The sequence below is a fragment of the Sander lucioperca genome, chromosome 3 (assembly GCF_008315115.2).
Source record: "Sander lucioperca isolate FBNREF2018 chromosome 3, SLUC_FBN_1.2, whole genome shotgun sequence".
NCBI lineage: Eukaryota > Metazoa > Chordata > Actinopteri > Perciformes > Percidae > Sander > Sander lucioperca.
This window is the reverse complement of record NC_050175.1, coordinates 14,422,109-14,447,122: the sequence shown is the minus strand read 5'-3', so window position 1 is coordinate 14,447,122 and position 25,014 is coordinate 14,422,109. Positions and strand designations below refer to the sequence as shown.

Genomic DNA, 25,014 nt, shown 5'->3' with positions numbered 1-25,014 from the left:
CTTCATCTGAGATCTATAACTAACTGCAGTCTATAGTAACAATTTACCGATCTAGGGTTCCTCTGATTGGCTGTACACATATGAATGCACACATATGGTATACGTGCACAGAATACAGAATACACCCATGCGTGCACTCACACACAAACACACACACTGACCTTCCTGTCCCCTTGTAACATACAAATGAGTCTTTCCCCAGCGTTCCCACAGGGCTGCGAGGAAAAGCTGAACACCAGTTGCCCTTGTTCATTGTGTTGTACACATGAGGAACTGCTCAGAGTAAACCAAGCCTCTAGCTGCAGGTGAAAAATATAATCTAAATCACTTTTCTTCTAGTATGTATGTAAATACTGTATATATATATAGCAAAATTCACCCAGACTGAAAGGGACACAAAGCGATGTGGCTGCGTTGTTTGCAGTCGTTGTGTGTAGTTGTGTCTCTGTGGTAGTTTTGTTTGTCTTTCTGGTCTTTTGCATCTCTTTCTGGTCGTTTAATTGACTTTCTAAAAAGAAATTTTAACAGAAAACAAATGAACAATTTAAATAAATAATGTGCTTGCCCGACTATACTGTTGATGTAAGAAGGTGAATACTAAAGTAATAATCCACTTGTCATATTTCTTTTTAGCTTTAGCCGGAGTAAAGGTTTAAAAAAAACAAAAGCTGCTCGATCTCTGAGCAGAAGTCAGTAACTCAGAGATTTATATCTTGACTCCAGGGTCAGTCTTTTATTCCTTTGGTTCTGTTTTCACTTAAAGTGCTGCAGGAGTGTTGGGGCTTGCCTCTGATGTGTTGTGATCAATGGTGCATAGGCATTGGTAATGGGGAACCTTTCCAATGTAAAATTAATTACCTGCAATCTGACAGCATCGGGGAAACTCAGCATGTATGTTATGCTTAGTTGGTACTCCCCCATTTCCACACTTGCTTTAGCATGAACTGAAGCATTGTGTACGTGTGTGTTTGTGAGTGTGTGCATTGGTTGTTGAAATGTGTAGCCTGCTGGAGACACATCTGTTTGTAGAGGAGGGTAGGATGCTGCCTGTCTGGTGTCTGCTTTGTCGGGTGAGACTGAATTTGACATCAGCAGACTAGGATTTTGCTTAAAAGGACACTCTTAAATCTTTCCTTCAGAAAGAAGAGGGTCTTCTTGCATGCCCCTTCTCTTCTTTCCTGTTAAAACACATTCCATGAGCACTAAAGTACTTCTTGACAGCATGTTGTTTGGCTGTATATACAATGATTAGACATGGACCAACTCTGGGCCTTGTGCCTTGAAGCCGCTGATAGGAGCACTAGCTGTAGGAGGTTCTGGTTTGGCAATAACACAAATAAACAAAGATGGTGTGTTTATTGCCAGTCAGTAAAAAAAAGCCTGAAACTGAAAGGCAATAATCTGTACCCACCTTCATTATGTTTTTTTGTATTTTGTGATTGTACTACTCATGTATGCAGGAAATAATTTGTTTCTGTTTAGTAATTTAAGGAGTCTGTGAGGTCAACGTGAAGTGCAGTAAGCAAGCACAAGCTGCTACATAACATATTTTCTTCTTACATACAATACATTGATATATGCCCTGAGTATCCCATGCTTTTCTGTTTCTGCTGATATGTGAGTTATGTAACAAAACTTGATAAGTTGAGTTAGCATGCCAATATTTATTGTTATATATGTTTGCTTTTGAGTCACTGACTGACCGGTAGTGGTCAGAAATTGCCCAATGTAGCTTTAAATGCGTTAATTCTAACTAGGAATTCTGATGATTGGTCCACCAGACTGAAATTCCTCAACAACTATTGCCATAATATCTTTTACACACATTCATGGTTCCCAGAAGATAAAGGCTCATCAGCATCAGCCTTGTCTTTAGTGCTAATTATCATGCTCACAGAGCTGCTAGTGTGGCTGTAGACTCTTAGTCTTAACTAAACCTAAACCATTAAGTGCTGAATTTAATGAACTTGAGTGAACACAATGCAATATCTTGCTTTATCTCTCTCTCTCTCTCTCACACTCTCTCTCTCTCTCTCTCCCTCTCTTTCCCTCTGTGCTCTCAGTATGGGTGTAAATGAATTTCCATCCACTGGGGTCACATTTCTTGCACAGCAACACAACATAAAAAGTGTTGAGATGATCTCACTGAACTTCTACATTCACAATCGCACCTCTCATCCCAGGAATAGTGAGTCATCACCAATGGCACCCTAGGTGATAAGCCAATAATAGAAGCCAAAGAAAAAACTCACAAGTAGTGGGTACAAATTATTTTAATATTTTCAAATTATTTATTACATGCAATTTATTACCCTTGATTGATTGTCAGTTTGGAATGAATATGTTCTTTTGTGCCGAGAAAACAGCAATCAAATTATCTGCTTATTATAAATCAAAGGACTACAGCAGCACAAGTTGTACGGTGTTCTTTCTCCCATTGTTTGGACTTACAATATTATATATACAAATTTTGGCTGCTAAGCCCATGGTTACTGTAAGTGGTTTTCAAACTTTTACAGGGTACCATTTTTGGTAAATGCTCTACTCTGTTGAACCAAAGTGAAAGTACATGTACAGGTGTGCTTGAGTATTTAAACTAAAATAAACATTATTTCCATAACTTACACCTTTACAAATTCTATGATATTATCTTTATATTAACTGTGCACTACAGCTTGAAGAATGAATTAGGAAGAAAGGTGCTGTGTTTGAATTCGCTGGCCAGCTGCAGGGCTTTTCTTTGTGAAGCTTACATGTTTTCCAGTGTATGTGTGGGTTTCGTCCAGGTGTTTCAGTGGACTTTAGGGGTAATTTATAAGATAAGGGAACTATAATTACTAGTACAACTAGTGTACATAAAAATATAATTGTAGAAGATTTTTCATCATAAATGTGCATCAAATGACCAACATTTGACCCTTTCAGAGTCAAACAAGTACTGGACTGATCCTAACACTGTCAAGAAACTATACACAATGCATTATTTTCTTGAAGTTGCTAGTAAAACGTGGACAAATTGGGAAAAGTAGAAAAGTAAAAGCATATTTCCCAATGAGGACAACTTCAAATTGAACGTATACACACTATTTGAGTGAAAGGACTTATTCTTTATTATTGTCTATTGGACAAAGGATGGAGGAAAAGGAATGTTTAAGCAATATATAACCCCCTCCACTGCAGGGGAGTACTTTATCTAATGAGACCATCAGGTGCTGTGAGTCTGACAGTCCCAGTGTTGGGTGACTCACTCAACATGCTGGTATCGATTACTTTCCCTGATTTAATCTCCCTCCTCTGTTTCCCTGTCCAGCTCCACTCAATCTCACTGGCAGTTGGAAACGGTGACAGCTATATCAACCTGCTCAACACACACTGATGTAGAGAAAGAACGAGTGGACAGAGAAAGAGAGAAAACAGAAGAGATAAAGACAGAAATGTGGAAAGAGAGCAAATGAAGAAAGACCTTTGTACTCCATATTTGTGTCAAAAAGAAAAAAGAAAGAAAAATTTGACTAAAATGCAACTCAATATTAGGTTGTGAAAACCATGAAGCCAAAGTGAGTTTAAAGCTACCAGTTTGGAAGTGACCTTGTCCACTGTATGTACTTGTCTACTAGTGACTTGGGCCAGGTGGTTCTGTCAGGCCGTCAGGGCTGAGCGGGTCAGAGAAACAACATTTGCTACTGTTCTGTTGCTTTAATAGGACTCATTAATATACTGCATGTGTCACCAGCAGTGTCTGACTGTGTCCCCTCTGGGCTGGGCTAGTTTTGGCATGACGTGAAGTAAGGACACACACATTCACTGATTCAGCCTATTTGTCTAACGTATCAAAGCTGAGTCTTTGCACTGCCTGTGATATCCCATTCCTTATTTATCTGTGTGTGTGTGTGTGTGTGTGTGTGTGATGCTTTGGCTTGTGCGTTGCAGTTATCCTGTAAAAAGACGTTATCAATTGCTGGGCAGATTGTAACACAGGTGTATTGCTTTGTTGACTCATAATATCCTCAGGTGATAGATTTGCTCTTGACCAGCATGCTGCTTTCTGATTTGTTACGCTTGTCAGTTGTACGCTTGTTCGCTTGTTCACTTTCTTGCTGAGACTTAGATGAAAAGATCAATACCACTCGTTGCTAAATATGATATTACAGTTGCCCATTAGCTTAGCTTAGCATAAAGACCAGAAACAGAGGGAAACAGCTACCCTGACTCTGTCCAAAGGTAAAAAAAAAAAATAAAATTTGCCTACCAGCACCTCTAAGGGTCACTTATAAACATAAATGGGCTAGACTATTAATTGGCCATTCAGGAGCAGTAACTTCCTGCCATCTTGTTGTTACCGTGAGGTTGCCATGGCAACCAGCAGAGGCTCAAAGAAGTTGCTGCGTCCAGCCAAAAAATAAATGGTGCTTTGAAAGAACTTCCCTTAGTGTATTACCCTACCATGTGTTGGGGGTATGGAGGGAAATACTAAAATTACCACAAAAGTGGAAGTATTGTCTTCAGTGGTGTTTATTGTGATTGGCTGCACTATGACATGAAGCTCTTAAAACCTGAGGAGACTGTACCCTTACATTTTGCTTCTCTGCAGCATTGAATGAAGCGTGAAATTATTTGATATACGATGCACTTTGATGGACTATTTAATCATATAGTGGAAGTTTGCTAAACCATAACCTCTGGAAATGGAGGTTATTTGAACCAGTGAAATGTTCAAATGACTGAAATGCACAGATTTCATTCTTTTTTTTCTCCCAAAGCTGCCTACTTATTCTCACAGAATTGAATGTTTCATACAATCAGATAAAAAGGGGTTAGTTAAACAAGACTCTGCTGTATGCTGTTAGGAGTAGGCACAAATCCAGAAAGGTGGGAGAAGGTTATTACTGGAGGTTGACTGGTGCAAATACCCAGAGTCTCATGGACCATGAGGGTGGAGAGCAATGCAGAGCTGAAGGACATCATTCACTAAGTTCCTGTTTAAATAAAGAAACAATACTTTATATTTCTTGTATAATGGTCCCATGATCAAAAACATGAATGTTTTAAGCCTCCCAGTGAAATAATGATTTCTTCCGTTTATTGCATTTGTCTAATTTAGTATGAAGTGCTCTTACAATGATTATTTTGTCGATTTCTCATTGCCAGATTTTCTTTGGTTGAACAATAGAATTTTTTTTTGTTTTCACAACTGCCTCACATCTCATCAGCTGATTTTTTGTGTGCCTTGGGGGAGAAGGGATGTAATGTAACAGCTTTTGTTTGCTTGATTGGTAGTTCCTTGTAGTGCAGTATGGAGACATATGCTGTTGGGTGTGGCTGGCATGCATGAGAAGTGGTGCTGCAGATATATTGTTCAAATGAATTTTGAGGATATGTGACTGGACACTGAGAAGTTAATTTTTGTTAAATGTCATGGCAGGATGCAGCTGCAAAGAGTTAAGGTTGGTTGGTAAAGTATGCTAAGGAGTCTGATCCACAGTTTTAGTTTTTTGTCTTGTCTTGGTTATTAATACACAGTATTAGCATATATATTAATATATATGAATACACTGATTTTGTATATATATTTTGTATATATGTATATATATATAGGCTGGCATATAGGCTCGTTCTCAGTACAGCATGATACCTGGCATCCACAGAGTCTCGCCAAGACTCAGGTGGAGCAGATTCTACACCATCTGGAGCTTGCACATTTGTGCCACCCCACCCAAAGCCAAGAAGATGATTGCTATCAGCATGATTACGCCTTTATTAGATTAGCTGTGCATTGTTTACAGCCTTGTGGCTCTGCCCATGTCAGCCTTGAACAAATACTTTCCAATGGGAGGGTGGAGTGATCAACTCAACAGCAGCTAAACACATGTTCCCTTATTGCTACGTAAATGTGTTACTCTATAGGAGAAAATAAGGCAAATTTTTGAAAAAATTTCTAATTTTGACAAATTCCCTAAACTGGTTAGAGATTCAACTTTAAGTGTTGATCTGTTGTGGAGGTTGTGTGAAAATACGACAGTTCTCCTTAATCAAATAGCCAAAGAGCCACACATTAAGTAAAAAAAGACACATGTGTAGCCTCTTCCACTGACTGAGCAGAAGTTAATATGTCAGAAATGAGGAGGTGACACGTAAAAAAGTCTCCCCTGGGGGGATAGCTCCGCAACAGAATTAAATCAACTACAGTAAATGCTCTCGGCCTGTTTTGTAGTCATGTGCTTATACTAGGAGCAAAGTATTCCTCCATCTCAATATCATCTATGTACAGTATGGACTTTTACATGATCTGATATAGAAGGAAATTGATATATTTGATCAAAATTGCACACAATCTGTCATTTCAAAGAGTAATTTTCTAGTACATCCCAAAACCAGGGATGACCCAGTTACACAGCAAACAGTAGGTAAAAGTAGGACTTGTATTGGGGAATCATTTGTTTCATTCCAGTACTGTTGGAATTAACTATAGATGTTTAATTTGTAGTTTTTAAGTGAGAACGTGATGTGGTTTGATAGGCTATAACTGGTAATAAAACGGATAAAAAATATCCAGATTCTTCTGTAATGAGTGCAGCATAATCAGTTTTGAAGCCACGGTGAAAATGGAGCCATTTTGCCACAGTTGCAGCTCATATTAGCACCACGCCAAATAATGAAGACATGATCAGAGGAGAGAAATGCTCTGCCAACGTCTGTCTCCTCCATGCCAGTGCATGGGGAGAAGGGAAAGGTAGTGGGCAGAGCCAACTTTCCACTCCAGCTGGAGAGCTGGTGAGAGGCATTGTTTCTATCATCTCCTGCTGTCAGCCCTTGTAGTAGCTGGTCTGTAAGACTAGCCACTATTTCAAAATAGCATTGAGTCATCTTGCCAGACACTTTAATGACCTACATGCTGGATTCTTATAGTACAGTAGGTACCTGGCAAAATCAAGCTTTTGGTTTTTTAAGTCTTAAAAATGTTCTCCTACCATTTTCTCTGGAACATATTAAAGGCAGACAGGAGATTGCTAGCTAATGTGGTTGATATTTCATTGGAAATACTTATTCCATAGATAAACAAACAATTCTCACACTTATAGCTAGATGTGAATTTAATTTAAATATTTATTTATGTCTCACACTTTCCCTTGTGTCTTGGGCCACTGATTTTGCTGAACGTGAAATTGTTCCCTCTAAGCAGCATCCTCTACAGTGACTCACTTCATTGCCATGTAAAAAGGAGTCCATCAATATTCCAGTCACACCTACAGCTGCTGGTCAAGTCACTGGTTCACAGAGCTTCACTGTCCCCTTCTCTGTCAATGCGGTCTCTGACCACACTTCCTTTCCCTCTCGCTCTGGCCATCAGCAACAAACTTTGCCTGGATTAAACAGACATCACCTTTCATAAGTGTAAACTACCACCCTCTGTTGGCCATGTCAGGGAGTTCAAATATCAAGCTCAAACCATTGAAATACTGTTTAGCATTGCACTCAGCCTCAATGCAAGCATAGGTTCATCCATAGCCAACAATGTCAGTTTAAACATGCTGTTCTGGAATATTATTCATTATTTAGGTGTCACTTCTCAGTCAATTTATTTGCCTTGGTTATAGTTTGTTTGGTTACACTTTACTTGAAGGTATCTACATAAGAGTGGCATGACACTGTCATGAACGTGTCATAAACATTATAAACAAGTGAATCGTTTATGACATAACGCTTCTTTTAGTAAGTGTTATTCGGTTTTTGTCATGACAAGTTATGGTCATGGTGAGGGTTAGAGATAAGGTTAGAGTAAGGGTTAGGGTTCATGTGTCATGACTGTGTCATGACAGTGTCATGTGTTCATGACAGTGTCATGTCACTCTTATGTAGATACCTTCAAGTAAAGTGTTACCGTTTGTTTAAAGGAAAGACATTGACTTCAAATAATTCCATTTGTAGCTATGACAGATTAATAATTGTTTTAATTAGGGGTTTGAGCCCAGCTTACTTTTATGAAATGTAGTGCCTTTATATTTTGTTGGTATTGTATAGTCTAGAAATGCAATAGAATAACCCATACTGATTAAAATCTACATATAAAAAAAAAAACCCTACCTCTTTTTTTGTGGTTTACTCTCTTTAGGTCCAACTGGCTGAAGCCTTGCTGCGGTCGCCGAGTGGCCCTGTGGCAGGTCTGTCTGCTCAGCGCTGGCTTCAACTGTATCCTGGTGGCCTGTGTCATCCTGGTGGTGCTTTTCCTGTCCTTGGAACTGCTCATAGACACCAAACTCCTACAATGTAAATAGTGTGCATGGCTACTTATTTGTTTCTCCTATTTTAACCTATATTTTTTTCGAGGGAGAGGTTTGCTGAGCATGCATATTCTTCTCCAGCAATACCCTGTGTGACGTTCATAAAACACCTGGGAGGCATCCAGTGCAGCGTGCAGGAGCAGCTCCACTGGCACATTCTTACACTCATGGTTTAGAGGCTATACCTTGTTATGGTCGACATAATGACATATAAGGAAGAGCACATCACAGTTAAAAGGTCCCGGTTTTAAAAAAGTGTTGTACTTAAATACAACTTTGAGGTACTTGCACTTTAATATTTCAGTATTTTTAATTTTATGCTACTTTCTACTTATAATTCAGAGGAAAAATATTGTACTTTTTACTCTACAATATTCATTGTACAATTACAGTTACTGATTACTTTCCAGATTCATATTTTTACATAAAAACTATAAAATATAAATACCATAACCTTATATAAAACAATATATAGTTAAATATTAAACCAGTGCTTTCCAACCTTTTTGGCTGGAGCCCCTTGTCACATTTCAGTTGTCTATGACTCGTTAGCAGTTCCACCAAAGAGACATTTCCCCTCTAAACGTCTCACATGGTTTCATTCAAATAACTGTTCAAGGTCCCTGACCCCAAGGTTTAGTGCCACTGGACTATACTATACTGTTATTTAGGTAAAGCATCTTACTGTAGTACTTCTTCCACTATTGGCACACAGTATATACACACAAAGTGGTGTGTGTATATACTGGTGGATAAGGGGCCCTAAACTGTCCATACATATGACTGTATACTGAATACTGTGACAGTAACATACTGTATACTTAAACCATAAGAAACTTAAATAATCTACACACACAAAGTGTGACTTTGAATTTGGTTCCTCATTCTATTTTACTACAGTACATACAGTAGGGCAGTTTACAAAGATTCATGTCTGAAGATCCATTACTTATAAGAAATCATCATAATGTGAATGCACTTTGTGTCCACTCTTTTCATCACTGCTGTGTGTGTATTCTTGCCAGTTACAGAGGAGCTGGTGGTGCTGGATGGTAAATGGTTGTGATGGAGAGTGATGGAGAAAGGTGATAATGAACCAAGTCTCTTGTCAATGGCAGCAGACACATGTCCCCATTGATTACTGGCCAGCATCCAGCTCTGATGATACCTTAGTCTCGCTGCGGTGACTGCAGGACTCTAGTCACTTCTGATCTATTGTAATCCAGTGCTTTGTCTGCTGCCACTCCTGCATGACAAACACTGGAGTGGGCAATAAGGCGGGAGAGTGAGGGAGTTAGTGCACAGAGAAATTAGTGGCATAGGACATGGGTAGATACAGGTTGGCACTGTGGATTCATGGATGGACATGAAATGCTGATGAACAGCAGGGTTTCTAAACTTAAATTCTAATTTCATTTGCTTACCTCGTAGATATAGGAACCCCTTGTTTCATTGTATCGGCTCTTGTGTGCTCCTCTTTGGAACTTTGCAGGTTAACATTTGTCCACGTTTCTTCTCTCAACAGTTTCCAATGCTTTCCAATTTGCCAGCATTATACACTGGATCAGCCTTATCATCCTGTCACTCTTCTTTTCAGAGGTAAGACATACATAGTGTTGTCCATAGAACCTTATTTATGGTACCACCATAAATACAAATCCTAAAGTAATCATATAGTTCTCATTCTGTTATACCTTCTTGCGCTCAGTCTCTTGCATGATATAAATATTCACAATTTAATTAAACTAAACTAAACTTTCTTTAACTGCAGATTGTATGCTAGCAATATAAACCAGGTACAGGCCAAAGGGAACTAGAGTACGTGGCTGCCATTTAATTTCCTCTATCATCTCTATTCTAACGTCTAGTCAGGATTCATCCTTAGCTTCAGAAATACCTTGAGGCTGGATGACCAGTGAAATGTGTATTGTGTAAACCATAATTGTAATTAGCCTTAATAAAATTTGAGCCATTGTTCGAAAAAATAATGTCTTATCACCACTCGAGAATTGTCAAAAACAAAATGGAGAATTTGGCCCACAGGCCTCCACTCCAGTGCAAACCAATTACCCTGACAGCCTCAGCCCCAATGCCCTAACCCAAACATTAATTACCAGTGAGCCTGAAGGAGCAATAATTAAAGCTGAGCTTAATGAGCAGTGGGGATGGGGTTACAGTGATACGATCCATCCAAACACCTCGCCCACTGACATCACAGAAAAGTCATCTGGGAATGGTGTTAGATAGATGTAGCATATCACCAACCGGTCCCACTGCACCAATCAGAAAACAACATTCAAACATGTGGGCGGAGTCCCTGCACTTCTCACTTGACACCAGCACTGTTGTCAAACATGTGCTCCGGATGATGGATTAGCAGGACCAGTCGTACATGACACCCTGTGCTAATTGGAGTGTAAATCAATGGCCCTGCTCAACAAATGGTCCCACAACCAACAGCATTTTTTAGATTAGATTACAAGTGTTGCATTGTTCTTTTGTAGGTCAATGATCAAGATCAGGAAACACATTATAGCCACAGATATAATAGCTTTATCAAAGAGATAAAATGCTTGTGAAAGGAGAGTATTCTGTCTTCTTTGTGATGTTTCTGTGATGTGTCAAATGCAAATCAGTTATATTGTATTCATGTATTGTATGTGTGCATGAATTTCCTATTTGGTAGCTGCAATATATTTTACACTAATCAAACACAGTTATTATTTAAAATTTCTGGCTACTTTTAGGGTGTCTACTGCACATATAGCATTCTAGCATAGTGATTATTCTCTTCTTTTATTTGAAAAATAAAACTGTTCCGCACAGGCCTCTTCTCAGTTTCTAGTCTATGTTCACAAGTCTTGACAAAGGGTGTTGGATGTAATGACAACTCAAAAGACTAAGAATATCACAAGAGCTTTTTATATGTATCTGCATACTCCCTCACCTTATCTATTTTAATGCTTTCATTTATCTCTCTCTGTCTGTCTTAGACTGTCTTCAGAATTGTAGTGCTCGGGATCTGGGACTACATAGAGAACAAAGTTGAGGTTTGTGCTGGTGTTTATTAGCAGATTTTGATGACCAGTTTTTCATTTTTGTCACTGTCAAATATTTTTTTTTTAATATTTCCAATATTATATATATATATTTATTGTTTTCTTTTTTCCCCAGAGCTTATGCCTACTAGTAGTAGAAATAGTTCAACTTCTTGGAAAATAGGCTTTACACACACACACACACACACACACACACACACACACACACACACACACACACACACACACACACAGACACACAACACATTTGCACGTATTTAAATTTTGTGTGTGCTTGTGTGTATGACCTCTCAGGTGTTTGATGGTGCTGTCATCGTGCTGTCTCTGGCCCCCATGGTGGCCTCCACGGTGGCCAATGGGCCCAGCAGTCCCTGGGATGCCATCAGCCTCATCATCACTCTACGCATCTGGAGGGTCAAGAGGATCATTGACGGTGAGGCAGGCAAAAACACTGTGTCCAGCAAATGAGTCTTATTAAGAGGCCTGTTTGTGAGACCAATTAATTGTGAGGAGCAACTCAAGGAAATACCCAATCTTTCTTAACTCAAAAGGATTACACAGATGCATAAAAACCTGCTTGCCTGAAAAGAGCTAAATGACCCTATTCTCTCCATGATTATACAAATTATTTACTATTGAGAGCAATATAACTATTGATCATCCCTCATAGTAAATTGCTGCCACTCTGCTACTCTAACTTGTATTGATTGTAAGGGGATGGTTAAGTAGATTCAGAGAGGCCGTAATGAATATAGTGGTTGTTCTCCCCAATGCTAATGCAGACCGGTTCGATATCTGTTCAGAGGTCACCCTCACCACGGGCCTCTGACTGCATACAGGATCAGCTGCACACAAACCACACAGGAACTCAGTGTGCAATTCGTTCTTCTCCAGTGAGATAGTGGATGAGTAAAGGGTTGTTTTCCCTAATATTTCCCCTCAAAGCAATAGTTTGAGATTTTAAGAAAATACCCTTATTTGCTTTCTGGAGGAGTTAGATGAGGCTACAGCCAGCAGCTGGTTTGCTTAGCTGAGTACAAACACTGGAAACAGTTTGAAGCTCTGTCCAATAGTAACAAAATCAGCCTACCAGCACCTACCAGCTCACAAATTAACATGTTATATCTCATTTGTTTAATCCATAGAAAAAAGTACAAAAACAAGGGGGTTTTGCTGCAGTCTTTGTGCTAAGCTAAGCTACTAGCTGTAGCCTTATGTGTGTATTGATCTTCTCATCTAACTCTGCGAAAAAGGTAATAAGCATGCCTCCCAAAATGTAAAACTATTCCTTTAAATTTGTACTTAATAGTTACCTGCCATTCCAATGTACTTCTTCAGCCTCAATGATGGATACATTATAAACAGATGGTTCTTTTATTGTCTTAATGGAAACTGTGTTTCTTATTAATTTAGAATTATTTTTACATACAATTCTAAGGTCCTAAATAGACATTTCTGTCTTGGTTGATTTCAGGATGGCTTTAGTCTAGAATCTTAATCATACATGCGCACATATATTGAACTAAAAGGGACACATCATAATGACATGATTAATCAACTCAGGAATCAATAGAATACAGCTTTCAACATCATTGATACGCTGGTAAAGCATGTTCAGCAGGACCATGTTTCCTGCTTCTTAACATGCAACTGCAGTGTTGGTTTTCAGGGAATAAACTTGTGATTTTCCTTCTGCACACCTCAAACTGTTGGGTTTGATATTTGTGAGTGATTGGTTTCCTTGTTAGGCAGGCGGCAACACACTTCAGAGGAAAAAAAATCACACTCAGACCAATAAATGTACAGCTGAGGGACCGGCTCGGTTATCGTAGGGGAGGGATTGAGTCTCTCGCAGAATTAGCTTGACGTATGAAGCAGCGATGTTTGTGTCAGTCCGATGGGAGTGGAAATACAGAGGAGTGAACCGCAGCAGAATTTGTAAGGACTAGAAAGCAGAATTTATTAGCAGAGTGAAATATCTGATAGGAAATATGAGCCTCCCAAACATGTAGAAAATAGGTGATCCAAAAAATAATAATACTGAAATGTTAAGTCTTCCTTACCATCTTCAGATACATATGAAGACAATGGAACCAATTCTTGTGCTAGTTGTAATAATGGCTTTTAACAGAGCCATTTTACCAAGTCACCAAATGCCATAATAGTAGATGGTGAATGATAAGGAGAAATGTTTCTGAGGGAATATACAAAGTAGCACAATACTCATAGACAGAAAACTGATTCACTTAAAGTACTACATTTAAAATGCAGGGAAACCAGTATTTGTGTGTTGGTGTATAATCTGTCCTACAGGTTTGTGTGAACAGTAAAACACTTGACTCCAGGTGAGAGAAAAGAGTGTTAGCATGTGTGAAGTTGTGGTGTGAATTAGTTATTAGTTATGCATGCAGCTGTCAGTTACACACACACACACACACACACACACACACACACACACACACACACACACACACACACACACACACACACACACACACACACACACACACACACACAGAGTATAATCATGCAATTGACGCTGTATACTTGCAAACGCATACTAACACAGATACAATATGAAGGAGCACTAATGTATTACTGCATATTGTGTGGCTAAATAATGAACTTGTGATTTATCTTTTCATGCATGTTTGAATTCTGACTGGACTGGCCCCGTCTGATATCCCCACTTTTGCAATGTGTGTGTGCCAACATTACTATAAATAGGTACAAGGAGCATGTGGCGATGGCTGTGTGCTTTGCTCTGCCCCCCACAGTACCCAAAAGGCTGTTTCATTTTCCTCCTAGTGTTTTGACAAAGCCGGCAGTTGGGTCTTGTAATAATACAGATCCACAATCTCAACAATAACAGAATTGGACATGTATAACTACTGATTATGTTTCACCTCTTTATGTTGCCCATAGCAACATTCCCCATCAGAATACATAGTATTTCCATGTGTGACATCATATCATGTGGCTTACAAATGTGATCACAAAGAGGTGTGAGGGGCCGACTGTCTGCCACCTGTGATGACAACAGGTATCCAGATTTACTCTCACTATCCTTTTTTTAGGTACACCTTCCCATCCTGCTCCAGAAAGTGTGTCATGTAAAAATAAAGTGTGCAGTCAGATTGTAAGAGGTGGCGTTACTTTGATTGATCAAGACGTAATTTAAGTGTTTGATGCATCAATTCCAGCATGACTGCACATTATACTTCCTATACCTGACCCAGAAAAAAAATAAAATGAATGAAGTAATACATAAATAAACAACCAATCAGCTGCTGTTTGTGTGAAAAAAAAGATTGATGGGTGCTGATGAGAGTTAAATTAATCAAGGTCACAAGAAAGAAGCAAGATTGATTCAAGGCTGGCCAAAGTATGCTGGCAACACTTCAGTGATTTCCATATTGGTACACAAAGGAGTGTTTCAGCATCATTTGAGACACATCTCTTCATGTCTGCAGTCTATAAGGCTCGTCTTTTTTTTAATTGATTTTACTGTTTTTTTTTAATTAAAAAGGTTAAACTTTTGGCAATCATTTCACAACTTTGGAAAAAAATACAGAGGTCCAGACCTTGGTGACCTTAATGGTGGGTACAGCCGTGATGTCAACACAGTAAATACTTTTTGGTTTAAGCATAATGGGATGTTCAGTGTCAATCTGGGCTGAAAATATACTAAAACTTTGTGACACTGTCAAGTCAGCATGAAACAAGATCCCTGTGGAAAATGTTCAGCACCTTGCAAAATTCATTCAATACAGGTATGGGGTTACTGGTAGCCAGTAATTAATGAGGTTTGCATATGTGATGATGACGGACATATATGGAGCAAAGGACAAATGATCAACCAACACTGACCCTTGACCTTAAGGTACTCAATGTATTTTACCATAAATACCTTCAGCAGCTGTCTTACGTAAGTCATATTTTTTCATTTAGTAAGTCTTGATGCCTCCTAACACACCTTGCAATCCTTTTCAGACCATTTCATTTTGTAGTTTAGAGATCTAAAAAAAATAGTATTGTCTTTGTTTTAACTCTCTCGCTCTCCCCCCTCTCCCATGTTAGCGTATGTGCTACAAGTCAAAGTTGAGATGGAATTGGAGATCCAGCAGTGTGAGAAGACCAAGGCTGTGAGAGAGGAGCAGCTGGAGCGTCTCACTCAGATCTGCCAGGAACAGGCTGTGAGTACCAATTCACCACACACTTAACCTAAATTAGCTTGTAAGAAAAAAAAACGAGGAAAGAATATTCAGCACATCCACTCAAAACATTATATGGGTCCTCATGCACAACACACACACACACACACACACACACACACACACACACACACACACACACACACACACACACACACACACACACACACACCTACCAACAACCTTGAAGTGGTTCCGCATCGGGACTGAGACAGAAGTTGTGCATTCAGCAGTATTTTGAAAAAATATGGGTGTTGGAGAAGGGGGAAGTGGATCATATTGCTGAAAGGTTTCTATATAGCTATTCTACACTTGTTTCCACTTTGAAATTTGGACACTATTGGAATCTGTCCACAGCCTCAGTACTGCATGTTGATAGAAATGACAGTGACTGAGTTGAATATAACTGTAAAGTCATAGCCATAGTCACACATAATTACTGTAGGCATATATTGTATGCCAATAGTAAAAGCGTTCCAATTCAATTATAGAAGTTTCTCACTCACTGCTTAGTCCATTTATAGTCATATTATAGTTGTATAGCCATCCAATCTTTGAAAAAAAAAAAACTGTCATGGTATTATTATGGTTTACTACAGTTATAGTCTGATTAAGGCCACATAAGCCCATACTACATTACCAGTTCATCTTCCACCAGAGGAGGGCAGCAATACCTTACAAACAGGTCCAGTCTTTCCACACATTTCATTATGATTCCTCAGAGCACACACTTGAAGAAAGAGTAATACATACCTCCACTATGTATAGTTTGTAAAAAAAATTTACAAAATGTACTGCTGCAATATTTTGTCAATCGCTTGCATATATTCTCCAGGCCCAAAACCCTGAACTCAATACAGACAGACATGCTGTATATCAACGAAGCATACAGTTTACCCAACACATAATTAGATGATGCACTTGTAGTAAACAATTTACAATTAGCCGTGATGTTTTTAAAGTGATCTGTCAGGTCTGGAGAAAATCTCAACACTGATTCCAACCCAGACAATTTAAACTATTTTTAGGAGCTTTGTTTCTATACACAGTATGTTACTGTATTCTTTATTGTATTTTACTCCACATATTATGTAAATCATAATCTACATAGGTGTTTTCCCTGTTTAGAAAATATGCATAATGCTAACAGTGTATGTGATGTTCTTGTGTTGTATGTATAATGTATGCAGATGACGTTTTCTCTCCCTCCCTTGTCCGCTCACCTTTTCACCTGCTCCTGTATCTTTGCCACTCCATCCTTCCTTGTTCTCTCTCTTTCTTCCTTCTGTTTTGTTTCCCCCTCCTCTTTCTTTCTTCCTGTCTTTTTATTTTCCTGCCTTCACTATCCTTTTTTCCATCTCTGTCCTTTTCACTCATCCTTTTTCTACTTTCTCTGTTCCTTCACATTCCCAACTTGCTGTTTTTCCTTTCCTTTTTCTATGAATACACACCAACCATCTCCAGTTTGAGATCAGGCAGCTGAGGGCCCATCTGGCCCAGCAGGACCTGGACCTTGCTGCAGAACGTGAAGCAGCCATGCAGATCCACCATGTATGGAGCAAACAGGGCAGGAGTTTTCAGGTTGTAGAAGGCTTGACTCCTGGGGAGTCTGATGATGAAGGCAGCCAGAGAAACCCCAGGGAGCCTCATGCTACTGCAGGTACAGTATGGTCTCTAAAAAGCAGAGTTTTTTGGGACTTGGTTGCTAGATACAAGAGGCCAAATGAAGACACATGATGCTTCGTGAACGATTTTCTTTATATTCTCAGCCCACTTAATGACGCTTTTGTTTGAAAGAAAAAAGGCTCAAGGAATGGCAATTCAGTGTACTTTCAACTCTTTGTAAAACAGAGAGCGCCATCTAGTGGGGGTTTAGAAAATGAATAAAATGGTCCGGGGAAACTTTATGAGGCTAGATACTGAAAACACTAAATGTGAAGTGATTAGGTTTTGTAAACAGTGAAATAAAGCATACATACTAAACAGTTGAAATGCAAGGAATGTAAGAAAGAAAACAAAAAATGTTTTTATTCATTCCCAGATGTTGGCTCCAAAATGTCCTGCAGTGAGGTTAATGCACTAGGTGAGAATTAAAATGCATCTAAGACAAAATCCTGTGGCATTAGGTACCATACCAGGTGCAGTGTTTGCTTGAGAAAGCAGCATGACAAACCAGGAGAGAGGTACAGCATAAAGTATGAACATGATTATGAGGAACAAAAAGTCCCTAACAGTGTAACATCAGGTGAACTGGATGCCAGAGCAGTGTAAAGTTAATCTGGAGTAGCCCTAGAGCATCTTCGAGGCCATGCTCTTAGCCCCTCCACACTCACACACAACACCCATCTGACCGCAGGCACATTGGGATCAATTTGAGGGCAAAATACCTTTTAGGATCTGGTGAATCCTGGAGAAAACAAGCATGTTCTCTGACACTATGTGAGCTTGGATGGGCTTCTGTCATGCCCCAACTATCTCTCCTACCGCCCCCTTCGTGGCGAGGCTGACCCAGCCAGCCCAGACCACTTGGGCTATTTCAGGTACAGAGTGCTCTGTGCATTGCGCCTTGTTCGGGGCTAGTGGGCTCCTGTCAACATCTGTTCCCCTTCACCTGCAAACCACAATAGGGCACCAGGAGGCTCCACAGCGGCCACAATATTACCCTAAGGGCATAGTGGGAAATCTGGCTCTCAGAAACAAGTGGGGCTTTTACAGGAACATAGTCACTAGGATAAGCACTTAGGCCACAGGGCTCCAGTCAGGTCAACTCAAATCAAGCCAAGCTTATTTGTATTGCTCAATATTGCAGACGCAGTCTCAATGGGCTTCTCTCACACTCACCTGCATGGTGCTATCAAATGACCAAGAACTCTCATCAAGGCCTTCATAAAAATGAAAGTCCCAGGAGATTGAGGGTTTTGTCACCTTAAAGTACCAAACCATGTAGATTTTAGGAACATCCAGTGACAATCAGCGTTAATCAATGAGCCAGTGGAGTTTTTTTTCAAATAAAGAGAGAGGGTTGTAGCCAAGCTATTGGCTCTGTGAGGCTTTACTACAGCAGTGCTTTGAGCTAAATGCTAACCTGCTCACAATGACAATGCCAACATGCTGAACTTAAGCAGGTATAATGTTTACAATGTTCATTATCTTAATTTAGCGTGTTGTCGTGCCAACGGTTGCTAATTAGCAGCAGCACAAAGTGCAGCTGTGACTGATGGGAATGCCATTCATTTTGCAAGTCAAACCAAACCGATGATGGCACTAGATGAAAAGTCAGGGGATCACCAACGTTATTACAATTTATTCTAAGAGGGACATGAAAGTCTGTACCAAATTTGATGGCATCCATCCAGTAATTGTTGAGACATTTAACTTAAAACCACAAATGTCAACCTGCTGGTGGCCCAAGGGAATGTTTAGGGGATGACCGAAGTCAGTAGGCTTCATCATTTTCATCCTCATAAAACCCAACATATATGAATTTCCCAAACTGTGTCACTAGTATGTTAGCAAATCAAAGTCTGTTTCTTTTTAATCTAAAATAGTAATTGCCTGTTTTGATGTACTGTATCTGTATGCAGTGGTTGCTTGTCTTCCTCTCATCCCACTTTACCTGTGGTGTAGGAGTGATATTTCACCCATCAAAATTATAGTTCAGATTTTAACTAAAGTGACCTCAGCATGTCACCTCTCTTTTTTTTTCCAGACGAGTACCCTGGTAACTTGACTGTCACTGAAAGAAGAGCAGAGCCTTTAATGTATGCTGGACAGCCCATTCTTTCTTAAGACTCATGTGTTATTAATTGTGGAGTGATTGTCTCAGTCTTGTTTTAGTGAGTGCAATGCTTCCTCTCCAGGGGTGGCTCAGGGATTAATATTTTAGACTGAAAAATAAATGAAATTACCCATCAGAGTCTGCAGCATGTCCCAGGGGACAGGGGCTAGCACTCAGGGTACTCTGGGTTCGCACTCAGCCAGCGGACAGTGAGCTCAAGACCAATCAAGCGGACAGAGGAGCATAGCAGATCACAGCTATTCACCACGCACACTGAGGCCTGCTAGACTGGAGGGATCTGTTCCTGAACAAAGAGCTCCCACTCTCTCATTTCCCCCCATTCCTCTCATCCCTGAAACCAACCCCACCCTGTCCCTGTCCCAGTTTATTTCTGGTGCACTAGGGTGCAGTTAATGCACAGCGTATCAGTGCGTGTTCCTGACCACTTGACAATAAAGTACCCGTGGCCTGGGGCAGAAGTCATCTCTGTCAATATTATGTTGTAAACATAAGAGATATTTTCCATTTGTACTACTTTGGGTGGTTAACACTGAAATGGACCTACGGACAAAAATGTATGAAATCCAATTACAGTCACTGCCACACAGAGTATTAGCAGTATGAGTTATTCACACTATATTATACCCTAATTTGACTGGTAATTTCCTGTTATATACTTGCAGTATATGGTCCATTCTGTATTCATATTATATATATATATATATATATATATATATATATTATATATATATATATATATATATATATATATATATATATATATATATATATATTATATATATATATATATATATATATATATATATGCTAATATTTATGTAGGTCTAACAGTATTTGATGCATGTTATGTATAATTCAAAATTTCAACAACCAGACATTGCAATCAAAACTGTGATAACAATAAAGTTGTACTAACAACAGTGACAGCAGGCATATTATATATTATATTATAATACATATTATTATAGCATATTATGCATATTTTTATTCAACATCATAGAAACTGGAAAACATTACAAGACAGACAGAGAAAACACAACACATGACTTACTGTGTGGACGTATCAGTTTATGTGATGGAGTGGTAGTGAAGAGGGAAAAAATGAATTAGATGTATGTATGGAGGTACTGTAGGAGGAAGGCTCTCCTATTTAACAAGGAGTTCATATTTTTCCAATTACACATGCAGCAAGTCAAGCCAAATTTGAGTAAATCTGTCAGCAGGTTTAACCAATGATGTATGCACAACGTATTTAGTAGTAGCTCATAATCAGATTTTGGACAAATAACATAACATAACATAACATAGCTTTATTTGTATAGCGCCTTTCATACACAGAGTGCAGCTCAAAGCTCAAATAAGAGAAACTGAAAGGTGTGTGATGTATAAATAATATCATCTGCACACAAGCCTTTTTTATGGTGGTATGATTTTGACTGGGTGATGGGGAAAGCATCACAATCCAGGATGCAGACAGATGTTTATTAAAGAGTGGAAACAGTAAAAGGGATAATGGGCATCCTTGTGTAGATATGGTATGGGAAATATATGAATACAGTTCTTGTTTTTAAACATTAAAACATGTAACAGAATAATATACATGCTTGCTCCAGAGAGGAGTTTTTTTTCTTTTTTTATAGATTACATTAAACAAAATTACCGACTTTAGCAACACACTTGGGTGTTGTTATTCGCAAATATTAATTATGTAAATTTTATTTATTTATCTTTTTTATTTTTTAACTCAGATCCAGTTGTGCGTGATGACATGAACAACTACATCAGCCAATACTACAGTGAAGCAAGCAGTGGTGAGTGAACACCTACAGTACAGTATATACCACTCCACTACATGTTCATTAAATTAAGTAAAGCAGTGACTCAAAAGTCTTTTGAGTAGTTATAGGGCTGCTTAGTCTTAGTAAAAAACTTCATAGGTTTGGTCATAGATTTGTCTGATGCAGGTGATCAATCGTGATAAATATTCAAATGGAAACCCAAAACTTACCTTATTTAGCCTGGCTTTTACCAGACAAAAAAATCTTTCTATGTTATTCAACACTTCAGATTACCATAAATTTACATTTAGCCAACATTAGGAAATCTGTTGAGTAAATATCTCAGACCTTAACAAAGACAGCAGTATACTGTAATTCATTCAAAAGTTTTGTCGATATGACTGACAAAAAGTACACTGGTATACACTTGTTTCTTTTGAGCTGCTGTAGCACAGGAATTTCCCCAGTGCGGGATTAATAAAAGTCTATCGTATCTATCTTGTTTCATTTGAAGTGAAGGGCTAATTTGTTTTATCTGTGTTGACTTTCTCTAAATGTATAAACCGTCTTTCAAGATGCTGGAGCTTCTGGCTTAGGTGCCCAGGTCATCACCACGGCAGCCATCGACGTTCACCTCCCCACCAATCCAAATCCCATCCAGTCAAACTCGATGCTTGGTGAGAGGGTGGGCAGTGCCGCAAGTGACGCCTCAACCAGCATATCAAGGTCCAGTGGCAGCCAGACGGCCCGCCCCCACAGCCTGAGTAGCCACACCCCGGGTTCGTCTATGACGGACTGCAGCAGCAGCAGCACAGCTCAGGACCTCAGTCTGAGCTACAACACCCATCGCTGGTGCCCTCCTTCCTTCTCAGGCCAGGACCCCAGCAGGAACCCTTGCAGGGACCCTTGCAGGGACCCCAGCATGGTGGTGCAGGAGCTACTCTCCTCCCTCTCTGAGGACTCCTGCCTTGCTCAAAAGGGCCTGGTAGTAGACCCTGTCAACCTTAAGCTTCCCAGCCCTACTGGCTCAGAAAAGGCCAGCCCTGAACTGGACAACAGAATAAACATCTTCAACCGCAGGAACCAAGAGGAGAGACGAGCCCGGGGAAGGGGTTGTGTGCTGTTGCAGACTAAGCCACTGATCCACCTGCAGGGCAGCACCACTGAGCCGTCCCTGGAGGAGAAGTACCGGCTCCTGGGACCAGCTGACACACCTCTGGGGCACATGCCTGATACATAGGCTACATTTACACAGAAACAAGTATTTTCTTCTTTTACTGCCACCCTGTTTGGCACATATCTGAACTTTTGTGGCAGGCCAAACCTCATGAGAGGCACATAAGATTTTAAATTTTAAATTTTAAAATTGGATTTTTCTTTTGCTGTGTAAAGCCAATCTTAGCCAATCCTGAGCAAGCTTAAGCCTTAGCTTCCAGTTAACACTGATGCTCCTTAATTTGACATGTTTAGAGGTCAATAGTAGAAATAACAATTACAACTCTTAGGCCCTTTGCCATACTGTCCAACCTCCCCTGTTCCTCCTTGGTGGATTTTTGAAATCAGAAATTCCCTGGCATAGCACAACAAAGACTAAAACATCCCAGTAAGGGAAAGTCTAATGTGTTCTTGGACACATTCTTCATCAGGAATCCTCACTTTGAATAGGTCCTAAATGCACTGAACTTTACATGAATTAAAACCAGCAAGGGGCCAGTCAAGCCTATACTGAACAAAAACTTTAATTCTGAATCGTGTTGCAAACCAAGACACTGTTCTCTGTTCTTGGAATTTCAAACAGTTAAAAGGAGTGTTTTTTATTGCATTTTTCTTGTTATTGTGTTTATTTTAATTTGTATGATCAACTTTAAACATCAGTCATGCTGTTCTTTGTTCAAACAGCCACAGGGTATATACGACTGGCTTAACTATACAGCAACAACTGGCAACAGCCAATTTCTTTTTTTTACCTTTGCCTTTCTGTCACCTATTTGTTTGATTTGAAACCATGGACCATCATTAGAATTAATTGAATAGCATTTTTGTTTTACTTGTAAAAAAAAAATAAAAAAAACATAAGTAGGGTATATTTGTGTGGATGAACTGAAAAGGTAAGTGACTGGATTCTTCACATGAAACTAGATTGGAGTGCTTGTAGCATGAACCTTTAAAACATATGTGCCCTAAATGGCAAGCAAATTCTTTGCACTTTAATGTTTACAGACACTTTTGTGAACTTGATATGGAGGAAGTTATTGCCAAATGCAGGTGTTGTCTTTTGAATGAAAATAGCAAAAATAAAAGTTAGTATTTCCCTAACTGCGTTCAGTTTACTGACTCTTAAAGCTGTACCAAAGATAGTGCAGCATGATAAAAACACTGAGTGAGCTCTAATCAAATACATTCTTCTCACAGGCTCCGTGTTACAGTACACACTGTACACCATTGTTTCATTAGCATCATCTCCTTCTATGCATATGAATTTGAAAAATCTAAATTATTTAAGGTTATTAACATTGGAAGACCTGTCACAACAACTGCTAATTGGTGAAGTCATTGTAAGTGTGTCGTGAGAAGTATCAACCCCCCTAATTACCCTCTCATATCATTAATTCAGAAGATAAACTCCTGTACCATTTTGTTGCTTGTCAAATGTTTACAAGTATCCAGAGAATGTTTTAATTGTTAATAACTATTACGGCTGCAATTAATTAAGCTATCAACACAAGTGGTTTATGTTTTGAGAACTAAGTAGTTAATTTGCAGATCTGGGTATCTGGATTGTTTGTAACAGACTTATTTCATTTAATTGTAAACGACGCAGTACATATGGGAACTGAGGGGACTATTACAAATACCGTTGTGGTACACATAAGAATATTATCAGTATTAGTTTACAAGGATTCTGTCAGCAGCTCTTTTTGTAGAAACAGAACTGAAGACTCACCCCCCTAAATAACTGATTTGAAGCCCTGACCAGTGGCGATTTTAGACCCTTTTTAGGGGGGCGCAATTATAATAATAAAAAACTAATTATTATTTAATCAATTTTAGTGCTTCAAGTTATAGTTTGCGAACTTGTCTGTTAGTGACAGAGGGCAAACAATTACAGGTTCAAAGAAACAGGTTTAATATCCTGTGTTGCTATCGTCAATGCTGTGCGCCTGTAACCCAGTCAAGGAAAGTTTTATTTTTTTATTTATTTATTGTTTACACCTCATTATCATTTCATTTGATTCTGGTAGTCCATAAAGGGACTTTCATAGTTTTTTCATATGTTTAATATTTTGCATTTATCTTATACTGTTGTAATAATAAATACATATAGTCATTGTTATCCATTGAAATTACTGATTTAGCAGGTGGGTTAACACTTTTGCAAGGCACTGTATCCGTGTCACATTCTCATTAGGGGCTGAGCCCACCTAAAGGTCTGATCCTAGAATCGCTCCTGGCCCTGACACTAAATCACTAAATTTAAATTACACTGACTGTAAGACTTACTTCATTGACTATGGACGGTTGGATGGATGTTTAATAATGGTTAGTGCATTTCAAAAACGGCATCTTAAACCCAAGATAATAACTTTGCAAACTGCCAATGTCCTCTTTTCTTGCATGTACATTTCTATTTCATTTTTAGGGAGTATAGCAGGTGTATTTACATTGATAGAGCACAACGTCTTTTCTCAATCAATACGTGAGACAAATGTTAAAACATATGTAGCCTATATACTACAACTGCAGTGTCTGGACTACACTAGACCACTCTCTGGATGTTTATTTAAGTGACATTCACCCCATGACCACCATAGTTACCCTCATCACAAGTAAATGCTGATGGCCTATAGCCAATACTGGACGCCTGTTGTGTGAAGAGGCTGCAGC

The 25,014-nt window shown here is 39.1% G+C and overlaps 1 protein-coding gene across 1 annotated transcript in view; it reads left to right on the top strand.

Annotated features, from left to right (window-relative positions):
* The window catches only part of LOC116060614 (transmembrane protein 266-like), a 47,062-nt gene extending 23,617 nt beyond the window's left edge, over positions 1-23,445 (top strand). The window contains exons 4-11 of the mRNA XM_031314281.2: positions 8,111-8,265; positions 9,805-9,878; positions 11,273-11,329; positions 11,633-11,771; positions 15,419-15,534; positions 17,017-17,212; positions 21,100-21,162; positions 21,705-23,445. Of these exons, the coding sequence (XP_031170141.1) occupies positions 8,111-8,265; positions 9,805-9,878; positions 11,273-11,329; positions 11,633-11,771; positions 15,419-15,534; positions 17,017-17,212; positions 21,100-21,162; positions 21,705-22,369 (1,465 nt within the window). The 3' untranslated portion in view covers positions 22,370-23,445. The remainder of the gene's footprint in view (positions 1-8,110; positions 8,266-9,804; positions 9,879-11,272; positions 11,330-11,632; positions 11,772-15,418; positions 15,535-17,016; positions 17,213-21,099; positions 21,163-21,704) is intronic.
* Positions 23,446-25,014: the final 1,569 nt, after the last annotated feature.